This window comes from Gorilla gorilla, chromosome 7, assembly GCF_029281585.2.
Source record: "Gorilla gorilla gorilla isolate KB3781 chromosome 7, NHGRI_mGorGor1-v2.1_pri, whole genome shotgun sequence".
Classification (NCBI taxonomy): Eukaryota; Metazoa; Chordata; class Mammalia; order Primates; family Hominidae; genus Gorilla; species Gorilla gorilla.
In genome coordinates, this window is record NC_073231.2 from 25,935,548 (window position 1) to 25,949,149 (window position 13,602).

General features: G+C 50.0%; 1 protein-coding gene across 7 annotated transcripts in view; it reads right to left on the minus strand.

Moving 5' to 3' along the window:
• The window catches only part of GFRA2 (GDNF family receptor alpha 2), a 121,793-nt gene that overhangs the window by 49,032 nt on the left and 59,159 nt on the right, over nt 1-13,602 (minus strand). For all 7 annotated transcript variants that reach the window (XM_055348262.2, XM_055348261.2, XM_055348260.2 and 4 more), the window contains one exon: nt 8,480-8,834. In XM_055348262.2, coding sequence (XP_055204237.1) covers nt 8,480-8,834 — 355 coding nt within the window. The remainder of the gene's footprint in view (nt 1-8,479; nt 8,835-13,602) is intronic.

Consider the following 13,602-nt stretch of genomic DNA (forward strand, 5'->3'; position numbering starts at 1 on the left):
GGACCAGGGGAAGATACAGGATGGGAGCCAAACAGGCTTGATGGAGGGGAAGTCTAGATGTTATGAATGTAGTGTTTGTGTCTCCCCAAAATTCATATGTTAAACCCCTAATCTCCAGCGTGATGCTATTTGGAGATGGGGCCTTTGGGAGGTGATTAGGGTTAGATGAGGTCATGGGGGTGGGGCCCTCATGACGGGATTAGTGGCCTTATAAGAAGAGGAACAGACAACAGATTGATCTCTCTCTTTCTCTCCTCTGCCTCTGCGTGCACACATCAACAAAGACCATACGAGGACATAACCAGGAATAAGGCCCTCATCACAGGGCCTTTATGGATCAAGGTGCCATCAAGAACCCAGCCAGGATCTCAGATCTCCAGCCTCTGGAACTATGAGAAGTAAATGTTTGCTGTTGAAGCAACCCAGTCTGTGATATTCCGTTACAGCAGCCTGTACTGACTAAGATACCAGGCAAGGAGACAGTCCATGCCAGTGAGTGAAAGCAGAAATACTCAGGGAGCCAGTGTGAAAAATGCAAGACCAGGGTGGCTGAAAGTGTGTCTGCCCCTGTGTGAACAAACACAAGCCCAGTTGTAGGTGAGGCCTCTAGTACAAACAAACTATGCTGGCTTGCATTCGGATTCTCCCTGTGTAAGTGACCTGTCACGAATGGGTCACTCCTCCCCAACCACTCAGAGATGCCTGGGTCCTCAAGCACAACTCCACAAGTGGGAGCCTTAGCCAAACAGGATCCGCATCTCATCCACCTGGGGTGTGAGCCTCTGGAGCCCAGATGCCTTGAGAGAAGCCTGTAAAGTTAAGGTGAAGGCTCTGTGCAGCCCTGCCAAGCAGGAGCAGCCACAGCAGGGCGAAGCATGAATCCTGTCTTGTAAACTAGAGCTCTGGTTTGGAGCTTCTCTCTGTGTTTATTTCCCCAGAGCCTTTAGTAAAGTAATATCCAGCATTCCAGCCTTGTCTCAACATGTCACGGGAAATTTCAGGGAGGGTCACTCGGGGACCCTTGGCCCAGAGTTAAAGAGTGAGCAGAGCCCCTACTGAGACCAGCAAGAGCAGCCACATGGGATCCCCAAGGGGAAGCTGGATCTCAGGGTCTCGGCTCCTTGCAGTTAGGTTCTTCAGGAAGGGGGTGGCCTTTTCCCCCCCACACTCCTCTGCACAGCTTTGCTCTGGGGCTGGATGTGGCTGTTGGACTCTGGGCACTGCTCAAGGCCAGATGGGCCCCTGAGTGAGATTTTACTTTTCTGCGACTCATCTCCCCTAAGCAAGGGCTGCTCTGCAATGCCAGCAGGGTTACCCAGGGAAGACCTAGTAGAATTGGGATTTCAAGAGAACCTGAGGGAAAAGCTATCACCTACACAATTGTAGCTACAATGGTAGTGGGGCTCCTCTCCCACCACAGACAAGATTGACACAGAGTTCCCTCCTTAGGCTCTAAGTGCCACAAGGACAAGCTCTACCTACTTCATTAACTCTCCCAATCGAACACAATGCCTGGCCCAAAGTGGATGACCAATAAAGAGTAGTGAAATTAATAAAGAAATAGTCACAGGACCCCCACTCCTCCTGCTATAGATAATCTGCTGGCCCCAGGGAGGACTGGCTGGGTTCCGTGGAACATCCATGCTGCCCCTCCTATGCCTGTGGCAGGCATCACTAATCAATCACAGCCCTCTTTGCTACTGAGCCAGAAGCCAGACTCAAAATCCTTCTCTAGGGAGCCAATCCAAGTTGGTCATCTAGAGAAGGAAGAGGTTCCTATGCTCTGGGAGATCAAGGAACCCTTAGGAAATCTAATGAAGGCAACAAATTTCTTTCTAGAAAATACACACAAAACTTCCTGTATAATTTCAAGATATTCAAGGACCTCTACTTTAAAGGGAGTGAAGGCTTGGAAGCACCACAGCCCACCTAACCCTGTGCAAGTAATCACATGCTGCCATTTAGAGATGATCTGCTAAAAACATCAGCCAACAGATCCTATGGAAAGCCACTAAGCTGAGGGACAGTCCCAAGGAGCCAAGAATCAAACCCAGACCTGTCCATCCACACTGCCTGAAGACACTGAACACCCCCCACGCTGGGCAAGAAAGAGAGTGTGTGGAAGGGACTCCTTCCCACCCCCTGAGGACAGCCTTGAGGGAGGTGAGCCCAACTTCCTCTGCTTCCCAACAAGCCTCTCTGACGAGGGCAGTGTCCACTGCAGGAAAGGGCCCAGGTTGCCAGGGTAGCTCCAGGCTGGAATCTATTTATACACATCCTCAGCACCCAGAGGTTAAATTACAGCCCAGGAGATGGCACGGAGCCAGCAAGGAGTTATTTATGTTCTCTTGGCAGACTAAGAGGAACAGGGCATTTCAGAGGACCGCTTCCAAATGAGGCCTGGTAGGGACACAGTTTAGAGAACAACAGAATCATCCTCCCACGACCCCCCAACCACCACCAACACACACACACATACACACACACACAATCTGAGACCATCTTTGCAATGGCTGTAAGCTGAGAGGGTAAAAACCGAAAGACTGTGTTTTTAAAATGTAGATCTCGGCCCAATGTGGGGGTTGGAATGAATCCAGCCAAATGCCATGGATGCATTCCAAGACGTTCTCCAGGCTTTCCAGGCTCCTTATCAGAAGGCTTTTAAAGGAAACATCTCTCCTGATCTATCCCTAGATGCTCACTTAGCTTAAGTCCACAGCCCTAAGGCTCGTGCGATATGAACCAGACAAAGGCCAAAGACATAAGCCAAGGTTCCTGAGATGCAACTTCAAAGCCAGGTGGAACTGTCAGTAGAGCCCAAAGCTTCCACTCCCAGAGGCTCCATCCTCAGCCACTGACCCCAAACTGCTCTGAGTTCAAAGGATGATGGGAGGATTCAGAAGTGCTTCCCAAAACCCCGAGGCCCAGCAAGCAGATATCCTTGTTTAACCAAGGCATCTTTAAACCCTAGATCAAAGGAAACCTCCAATACTTTATCGTTGGTGACATTTAATAAGACAGCATGCAGAGCCTGCTAAATCTCACACGGGTGATGGACGAGGCCTGCCACGCAGTGTGCCACATGGCGAATCGATGCGCTTGCTTTCATGTAGTGCCAGGTGAGGTCGGCTCTGGAAGAGCTTCCCCCAAGAATCTTCCACCAAGATTCCCCCCGCAGGAGGCCTGGGCATCTCTAGGCCAACTCCCTCAGCAGGAGGAGGGACCACAGGGGCCAAGCAGGCCTGGCTGTATCAGGGCTGGGTGCTGTAGCACGGCAGCATGGGCATGCTCCTAGGAGATGCCAAGGGCTGGGGCCTTACTTCCAGAGTCGCAAGCCCAGAGAGGCTTTCCCGGGACACCCATCAAGGCCGGCTTCATTCATTAAAGTACCAGCAAAGGCAGGTTGGGGGTTCTGCAATTCCTGCTGCAAACACCCTGGCATTGGGCTCTCCCATTTTCAGAATGAAGATTTCCACCTGCGGTCAGAAGCCTGGAGGAAGTCAAACCAGGGAAAGGAAGAAGTGCACCCCTTCCCAGGCACAGTCGAGAGCCATGACCCAGCTTCCTGCTCTCCAGGTGCCCCTCTTGAGCCACCTGTCACCTCTGATGCTAACAACTGGCATCCATAGGACAACTGAGCACTTTTGTGGATTCTGGGGACAGTGACACTTGGGTTGGCAAGTCAGGCCTGCAAGAGTGTAGAAAGAAGCCACTCCTCTCCTTCCAGGCCCGGCCCAGGGAAGAGCCTGGTGAGAAGGGCCCTTCAAATACCTGCTCCCACACCATCCACCCTGATGAGGCTGGCTGAGTCATTTCCCCTCATACCAAGAGCTCATCTCTCCAGTAAAATAACCTCTAGTGGAGAGGGCAGGAGCAGAGGGAGAAAGCAGACAGGAAAACTGCTTCAACAGAATCAGAACCATAGACTTGTAAGACCTCGGGGTCCCTACAGATGGCTTGGTTCAGCATCCTCATTTGATAGATGAAGACCCCCCCAGGGCATGAGGAGTGAAATAGCCCACTGAGGACCATGCAGGAGGCCCCAGGCAAGTGAAGAGTAAAGGTAGGTCCCCTGACTCTGGGGCACCACCACAGCAACCTCCATCCACCACCTGCAGTGTCTGCGCATCTCAGTCTCTGTTGCTCCGGATGCATGTCTCAATGCACCCCGCCCCAAACCTCCACTCTCCATCATGCACAAGGTTCCCCAAAGGGCACTTCTCCATGCTCCTGCCAGACTCTTCCTAATGCAGGTTCCGCCCTCATTCCTTCCCTACCCCTTCGGGACCACATTGAAATTTGCATGCAGATGGGTGTGTTGGTGGGAGATAGGGAAAGAGGGATTGGAAGAACGCCCTGCTTCAAGATCAGGAGCTCACCCAGCCACATCCTGGAGCAATCAGAATTTCCTACTCAGGATCCCAGGCCTCCTAAAGTGAGCCATGTACCTAATTCAATAATCCAGACATAGCACTGTTTGTGGGCCCTGGAGTCTCCATTGTTTAAATTTATTTCCCAGTGCAAGAAGCTCATCTGCTTGGCTCAGCACACCTCAGAAACTGTCAGCCCTCAGCTCCCAGGATTCCTCAGTCCTGACCCTCCCAATACTTAGCCCTGTTTCAACGCCCTTTCTGGTTCCACTGTGTGAAGTGTATCACTTGATTCTCCTGTTTCCTAGCTTCCCCCACCTCCAGAAAAGCAAAAAAAAAAAAAAAAAAAAGAAAAGAAAAAATGCTTCTAGTTCTTTAAACTGACACAGACATTCTCCAAGCCACAAGTTACCCTGCTCCAAACTCCCCCATCTGAGGGCTGCAGGCCTGGTAGGAGCTGTCCACTACATTGTCACATTATCCACCCTTCCTTAAAGCAATACTAATAAAATGGGTGCCCTGTCCCAGCCACTCCTCTACCTGAGATGTCTAGTTCAGACACCTGAGCAGCTTGATTCCAGGCCCCGTCGCCAGGCCCCCTGCAGTCCTCCAGCTTTTGAGCACTCCCAGCCCACTCCTACGCTTGGGTCCTGGGCTTGGATTCATGCTGGTCTTTTCCAGCCCCTTCAAGGCCCAGTTCCGGTCTGCTCCATCATTCCACGCAGCTGTGTAGGATGCAGCCCCCAAGGTCATTTTAGCATTCAGAAGAAGAAGCGAATGTGTCTCAAATCATGCTCCCATCTATCCTGTTTGGGGGGGTTATTTGGCCCATCAAGCCTCCCCTTTATCCCAGCAACCAGGAAGCTCGGAGCTCAAGTTCTGTCACTGTGGCAAATGGCAGCGTGGCCACATCTGCTCTCTCCTGCTCTCTAAGGCTGGCCTTCCTCATTGTGGTATGCATAGTTTCATCTTCAATCACCTCAATCGGTTTGTGTAGGCAATAAGATATATTTTTTTAAGTAAGCAAAAGAGAAAAACCCACCTTCTTCACAGAGCTTTCCCTGAGCCCTGCAGCTAGCTCTGGGATCAGGCCCCTCTCCGAACTCCAGGAGAGCTTGTTCTGCAAACCAAACAAAGTACCACTTCCCCTTCAGTGTGCACAGGGCCCCAGCTCTCCTCCCCATCTCCCATCTCTCTGCGGTCCCTGGCCCTGGCCGTGGTTCCTTCTGAAGAAGGTGGTTTGTGCCCAATGCCTCTACTTCTGCCTCCCTGCCAGGCCAGGCCCACTGCGGTCCATCTTCCACCACACACACACACACACACACGCATGCATACACATAAACATGCACATGCACACAGGCATACACAAACACATGCACACATGCATACACACGTATACACACTCTGTGAGACACCACAGCTCAGTCACCTCCTCCCTCTGAAACCCCCTTCCCTTCCAGTCTCACATCCTACTTCCTTTGCCCCTCCCTTAAGCACTGGTGTTTCCAGTAGATTTCTGCCTCCAACGTTCGCTCCAAGCCTTATGACTTAAACACTGAGGATGCCCAAATCTTCAGGCATCTCCAGCCCAGACTCCCTCCTGAGCTCTAGCAACCCCTCCTAGGCCATTTCATTTACTGCTGTGGCTTTAATCACCAGCAAAGTACTCAATAACTTCCAAACCCATCTCTTCTTTCCAGCCTCATTACTGAGGTTGAGACCCACAAGTCCAAGTGCCCCCTATGTGTTGCCATGAAGGTGGCAATAGTCCCCCAGGCCCCTCAAATGCTGCATGTCCAATACCACCCCCACTGAATGGCTCCATCTCACCAGAATTACTCAACTAGGAAACATGGCAGACATCATTCATTTATCCATTCAGCTAACCTTACGGAATGCTCACCAAGTGCCAGGCTCTACATGCAGGACAGGGTGTGGAGTAAACAAAACAGAAATAGTTCTTGCCACCAGGGTTCTATCTCCAGGTGACTTTCAGCCAGTCACCTAGCCCCATCAAGGCCACTTCCCAATCTCCTCTGAAATAATCCAGTTTTCTCCATACCCACACTCACTATCTTAGTCTGGAGCACTCAATAATACTGGAAAGAAGCAGGTTAGCTGGAATCCGACTCTGAAATGTATGGTTGTGTGACCTTCAGCAAGTTACTTTTTCTGTAACTTGCCAGATGTTTCCTCATTGACAGATAAAGATAATAGCACCTACCTCAGTTTTGTTGCAAGGATTAAATGAGACAAAAAGCCTCTAGAACAGTGCCCACAACACAACAGGCTATCTATAAACACCTGCACCCACTACAATCCCCATTTCTCCAACAGCCTCCCCCGACTTGCCTCCCATCATGGCCCACTCTACATGTGCCCAACACCTGCAGCTCCCCAGAGCCCAGGCCCTCTCCCACTTCCACCCTGTGCCATGCTTTTCCAACAGGCTTCTTCCCTGGCTTTCTCCTCCTCGTTTCCCAAGGCTCAGATCAAGGCCCCCTCCTCCCCTGGACACCCAGGATGTGGCAGATGCCCCTCTCCTGTGCTCTCTCCTCTGGGAGCCCACAGCCTCATCCCACTGAATTGGGATTACCACTCCCTTTGTCTGTTTCCCCTGTATCCTCAGGCCTTAGGACCAAGAACTGCACACAACAGAGTCTCAATAAATACTTAGCAAACAAAAAGGACAAACATGAGAATTATATAGAGCCAAATTTCAACTTAGTATAACCATGCACCACCACCCGCCCCTCCCCCTGCAAAAAAAAAAAAAAAAAAAAACTAGCTTCCTAATAATGAGGCTACACTTGGTAAGCACTTACTATGTTCCAGGCTCTGCGCTAAGCTTTGGACATACGTTATGTCATCTAACGTTCACAATAACCCTGTGACGTGGGTATTTTTACTCCTATTTTATAGGTGAAGGGACGGAAGGTGAGGAAAATTTTGTAAACTTGCTCAAGGTTACACAGCTAATGAGTGGTAAAGACAGGATTCAAAGCTAGGACCGTCCGACTCTAGGACCCATTCCTCACCCTGACCCATTCCTCACTCATATGATCACTGAGACTGGATCATATCTCAATACAGAGTGAGCTGGCTCTTCGTTTTATGAGAGCACCTTTCCTGATAGCCACGTGACCTACGTTGGGATATTAGGCAGAAACTTTCTTCAGAAGTGGGACTAAATTGTCTAAAGTCTCTTTTATATATATATAAAGCCAGCTCACTCTGTATTCAGGTCTGATCCAGTCTAGTGTCAGGGTGAGGAATGGGTCCTGGAGTCGGACAATCCTAGCTTTGAATCCTGTCTTTACCACTCATTAGCTATGTAACCTTGAGCAAGTTTACAAAATTTTCCTGACCTTCCATCCCTTCACCTATAAAATAGGAGTAAAAATACCCACGTCACAAGGTTATTGTGAACGTTAGATGACACAACGTAGGTCCAAAGCTTAGCGCAGAGCCTGGAACATAGTAAGTGCTTAACAACATAGTAGCCTCATTATTAGGAAGGTAGTTTTGGGGGGTGTGCATGGTTATACTGAGCTGAAATTTAGCTCTATATAATATATGTAAGTATATATATGTGTATATATGTGTGTGTCTGTATACACACACACACACACGCACATATATAGGTAGAGACTGAGTTTTGCTATGTTGCCCAGGATGGTCTCAAACTCCTGGCCTCAAGTGATCCTCCTGCCTCAGCCTCCTGAGTCGCTGGGATTACAGGCATGAGCCACTGCACCCAAAGGTCTCTTATTCCAAGACTCAAGGAGTCTGTGGTTTTAAATTATAAGCTCCTTGGGTTGTTCATTTTGGTTTCCCCAGCTAAGCACAAAGTAAGCAAAAGATAAACCTGTTCTGAGTGAATGAATGAACAAATGAATGAATAAAGAAGTGGATGGATGGACGAATGGATGAATGAAATGGAAAATTCATTTTGCACATGTCCAAGTCAGTTTTACCCTTTTTGACACCCTTTCTGCTGGACTCAGGGTCATAATTCGATGCACCCAAGGAATGCAGAGAAAGGAAAACACAGCCTGGCAATGCGAGCGCCCTCCTGCCAGCACCCCCGGGGCTGCCGCGGCACTCACCGGCACAGGTGGTCAGTCCGGCACACGCCACGCAGGTCCAGGCAGTTGGGCTTCTCCTTGTCCTCATAGGAGCAGCTGGGCAGGATGGTTTGCCGGCGGCGCTCGGCGCACGCCTGGTCTTGGCAGGAGCAGAAGAGCATGCGGTAGGTGTACTCGCTGGGCACCCGGTCGAAGAACTGGCGCAGGGCCTTGTGGCACTTGCGGCGGTTGCAGCGCTCGGTGGGCGAGATCTCGCGGTTGCAGATGGAGATGTAGGAGGAGCGCAGCTTCTTGCAGTTGTCGTTCAGGTTGCAGGCCTTGGCAGCATCCAGGCAATGGTTGCTCTTGGCGCTGACCACCGGGTCTGCCCCTGTCCCTGGAGGAGGAACAAGAGAGCAGGTCAGAGGCCACACAAGCATGAGGAGGACACAGCTGCCCCCTCGCTGGGAGATGTCTCCCAGTACTCAATATGCTTCCATGTGCCTGCTCTGTGCCTCAGTTTCCCCCTTTGCGAAATGGGGATCACTTCACAGGACCTACCTCCTAAAGCTGTGGTGAGGAGTAAAGGAGTTAATATGCAGGTTGAGGGAGCGCTTAGGAAGGAGCTGGTGCAGGGTGAGCTGTACCATGGCAATCTAGGACAATAATGGACTTAAAATTCATCACAAGCCTAAAAGGCAAGCAACTAGGTGTGTATGGCCCTGTTTACAAATATGGGAAATAAAGTGACTGGCTCAGCGTCATACAACGAGGGGGCCCCCGTGCACCCACCAGCAGGACACTGGCATTTGGGGTCAGACAATGCTCATGATGGGATTGTCAGCAGCCTGGGTGCAGACAGCACACACATGCCCTCCTGAGGAATTCTGGTGAGAGCCAGATGGGAGATCACCTCACCCAACCTTGTTATTTTACAGATAAGGAAACTGAAGCACTGTGTGAGCAAGGGGCCTGCCCAAGGTTGCCCAGCACAGGAACCCGAGTCACACCCAGTAGTGCAGTTATGCCAGCGAGAACCGTTGGTCTAAGCTCCTCATCCATTCTTCATCCACCCTACAAATGCTTCCCAGTATTTCCTGAGCACCACTCTCTCCACACAAGGTCCCGCAAGGTGGTGGGAAGGACTCGGGCTGAGGTAGGCTGAGGCCACACGTCCCTCTCACGTGGGCCAGGTGACTGACTGAGCACTTACAGCACACAGTTCCTGGTGTTCTAATCACTTGCCCATTAAAGATTGATCAGGTCCTACCTCTGCACAGCCCTCTGCAGGGTGCCGTGTTAGATATAAAAGCGCAAGAGGAGGGCCCACTCTGGAAGAGCTCACAACTCCAGCCAGAAAACCAAGAGGAGAACAGCACAATAGCCAAGACTGGGCATTCTAGAGCTCAGCCATCGGCGTTCAACTCCTGGCCCTGATACTTACTGGCTCTGTGACCTGGGACAAATGGCTGAACCTCTGCCTCAGTTTCCTTGTCTGCAAACTGGTATCTACCACATAGGGCCTTTGTAAGCATGAATGAGACAGCTCATTTTTTTCTCTCTCCCCTACATCATGATTTTGCTGTCTTCTAGACCATTCCCATCAGCTATTACATCACCCATCTTCAATTAAAAAAAGACCTCCTCGTGACCACATACCCCTCTTAAGCTACCACTCCATTTTTCTGCTCCCCTTGAAAGCAAAACCCCTCAATCGAGTTGTCTACACCACCTGTCCCTTGCTCTCCTCCCATTCTCTCTTAGACCTGCTTCAGCCTGGTGTTTGGCCCCGCCTGTCTGACGGATGCTCAGGAATCCACGGGCCTCATCTCCCTCAGCCCATCAGCAGCACTGGACACAGCCAATTCCTCCCTCCTGCCTCCTTCCACTCTCTGCTGGGCTCCCTGCCACCTCCCCACAGTCTCCTCCTCAGCCTGCTTTGCTGGTCCCGTCTTCCATACCCAGGGCTCTGTCTCCTTTTCTCTACATGCACCCGCTCCCTGGGACTCATCTCATGGCCTGAAACACCATCACTGTGCTTCCAACCCCCAGATTTATACCCCCGGACGAGACCTCTGCCCTGAGCCCCAGACTTATCTGTCTACCTGCCAACTCAACACCTCTAGCTGCAAGCCTAATACCCAAATCTCACACTCGACACATCCAAACCCAACCCCGTATTTCCCCCCAAAACCTGGGGCTTCTCTCCACCTCTGACAGTCTTCCTCACCCTGCTGGAAACAACTGCATCCTTCCAGTTGCCCATGCCAAAACTCTCGGCGCTTCCTTGACTCTTATTCATACACTGCCAAACACTGGCAGCTCCACCTTCAAAATACAGCCAGAATCCAGACACTTCTCACCACTGCCACTGCTGCCACCTGGATCTGAGCCACCGACACTGTGCCTGTTAAGAGCCTCCTTCTCCCAGCCTCCTGCTTTGCCCTGTGCCCCCATACCCCACCCCATGACAATCTTCTCTCATCACAGCAGCTGGAGAGAACCTTTTAGAACCTACAGCAGAGAGCCATTGCTCCTAGGCTCCAAAGCCCCCCTTGGATTCCCCAGCTCATTGGGGGGCTTCAGCATGGCCTATACACCTCTATAGGTGTGCTGTCTGATTTGCTGTGACAGAACAATTTGTGCTTTCTGAAATGCTGTCCGCTCACCACACACGGCTGCTGAACCTAAAATGTGGCTAGGTCATTTCACATGTTCACACAAGGCCTTGAAACACACACCAGATTTTGAAAATGTAATAAGAAAAAAATTATGTAGGCTGGACACGGTGGTTCACGCCTGTAATCCCAGCACTTTGGGAGGCCGAGGCAGGCAGATCATCTGAGGTCAGGAGTTCGAGGCCAGCCTGGCCAACATGGCAAAACCCCGTCTCTACTAAAAATATAAAAATTAGCTGGGCGTGGTGACATGTGGTGGACTACACCCAGCTACACGGGAGACTGAGGCAGGAGAATCACTTGAATCACTTGAACCCGGGAGGCAGAGGTTGCAGTAAGCCAAGATCACACCATTGCACACCAGAGTGGGCAACAAAGGGAGACTCTGTCTCAAAAAAAAAAGAAAAAAAGAAAGAAAGAAAAGAAAAAAATAATGTAAAGTATCTCATAAATTTTTACTTTGATTACACATCGAAGGGGTATTTTTGATCTATGATGTTAAACAAATGTAGTAATAAAAATAACTTCACCTGTTTCTTTTTTGTGATTACAAGCAAATGTAGAATTACATATGTGATGCATATTATATTTCCATCAGCCAGCAAGGCTGTATATGGCCTCACCTCCTATTCCTTTCTCCAGGCTCATTTCACTCCATTCCAGCCACCCCAGCCTCCTGGATCTTCCTGGAACACGCCCATCATGGCGTGGCCACAGGGCCTTTGCACTTACTGTCCCCTTGGCCTGGAAGTCTCTCCCTCCCCACCACAGCCATACAACCACTCTCCTCATCTACTTCAAGACTCTGTTCAAATGTTACCTAATGTGTGAGTCCTTCCTGACCACCCCACACATAGTAACAACACCCCATGCACATTCCATGTACCCCTACTCCGACCTATTTTTCCCACAGCACTCATCACTATCTGCCATGGTATGTACTTACTTCCTCATTTGTTTGTTTGCATCAAATACAAGCTCCAGGAAGACAGGGCTGTGCTCAGTGCTGTGTCCCTAGTACCCTGTGTTTGAGAGGCAGGTGCTATGCAATAGGTATTTAAGGGGTGATGGAATAAACGTATTTAGGCCAGTGTCTATTTTACAGTAAGTGCTCAAAAAATGTTGACTAATATTATTAAGCAAGCAAAATGGTACAGAGTAGGCAACAGTGATCAACACAGGACCATGTGGGGCCTAGCCCAGACCTGAAACTTGGGGGATGATCAATGAAGACTAAGCCATTCACCCAACACTTTGTCTGACCAACGATGGTCTTTTTTTTTCTTTTTTTTTTTTTTTTGGAGTCAGAGTTTTGCTCTTGTCGCCCAGGCTGGAGTACAATGGCGTGATCGCGGCTCACTGCAACCTCTGCCTCCTGGGTTCAAGAGATTCTCCTGCCTCAGCCTCCTGAATAGCTTGGATTACACGGACCTGCCACTATACCCGGCTAATTTTTGAATTTTTAGAAGAGACAGGGTTTCACCATGTTAGCCAGGCTGGTCTCAAACTCATGACCTCAGGTGATCCGCCCGCCTCGGCCTCCCAAAGTGCTGGGATTACAGGCATGAGTCACTGTGCCTGGCCAACAATAGCCCTTTAAAGGCAGAAAAAGAAAAGTGCCCTCTCTTCTTGTTATAAAAATAAAAGAGGGGAGGGTACATCCAGACAAAAGAATCTTATTCTGTGATAAAAGGAAATGAGCTATCAAATCATGAAAGGACACGGAGAAAACCTACATGAAAGGAGACATGTATCACACCCTATGATTGTAAAGGTATGACACTCTGAAAAAGGGAAAACAGAGACAGTGAGATCAGTGGCTGCCAGGAGTCAGTGAGGAGTGGGGGAGGAAGACGCAGAGCATGGAGCATTTTTAGGGCAATGAAATCACTCTGTATGATACTGTAATGGAGGATGCATGCCATTAGATGTTTGTCCAAACCCACAGAACGTACAACACCAAGAGTGAACTCTAACGTAAACTCTAGGCTTTGCCTCACAATGATGTGTCAATGTAGCTTCAAGAATTGTAACAAATGCATCCCTCTACAGAGGGATGCTGATAGTTGAAGAGGCTGTGCCTGGGGAGGAGTAGCGGGTAGATGGGAACTCTCTGTACCTTCCTCTCAATTTTGCTATGAACCTAAAACCACTCTTAAAAAAATAAGCCTTTTACTACAAAAATGGAGGCTGGGGGAAATTAAGGCAGAAAGAGAATCAAGGTTTGTTTTCCCAATCAATCCATTAATATATCTTTAATGAGGACCTACTATGTGCCAGGCACTTCCCCAGACACTGAGGCTGCAACCCTGCCAGAGACACAGCTAGGGACGGAGGAGCAGCCCATGCCAATGTGAGTTCTGTGTCAGGGAAGTCAGGTGTGGAGAGAAAAGCATCCTGTCCAGACCTTGGTGGGGCCTGGGGGAGGGGTCCTGGAAGCAGTGACATCACTGCTGAAACCTACAGGAGGACTCAGAGGAAGTGAAG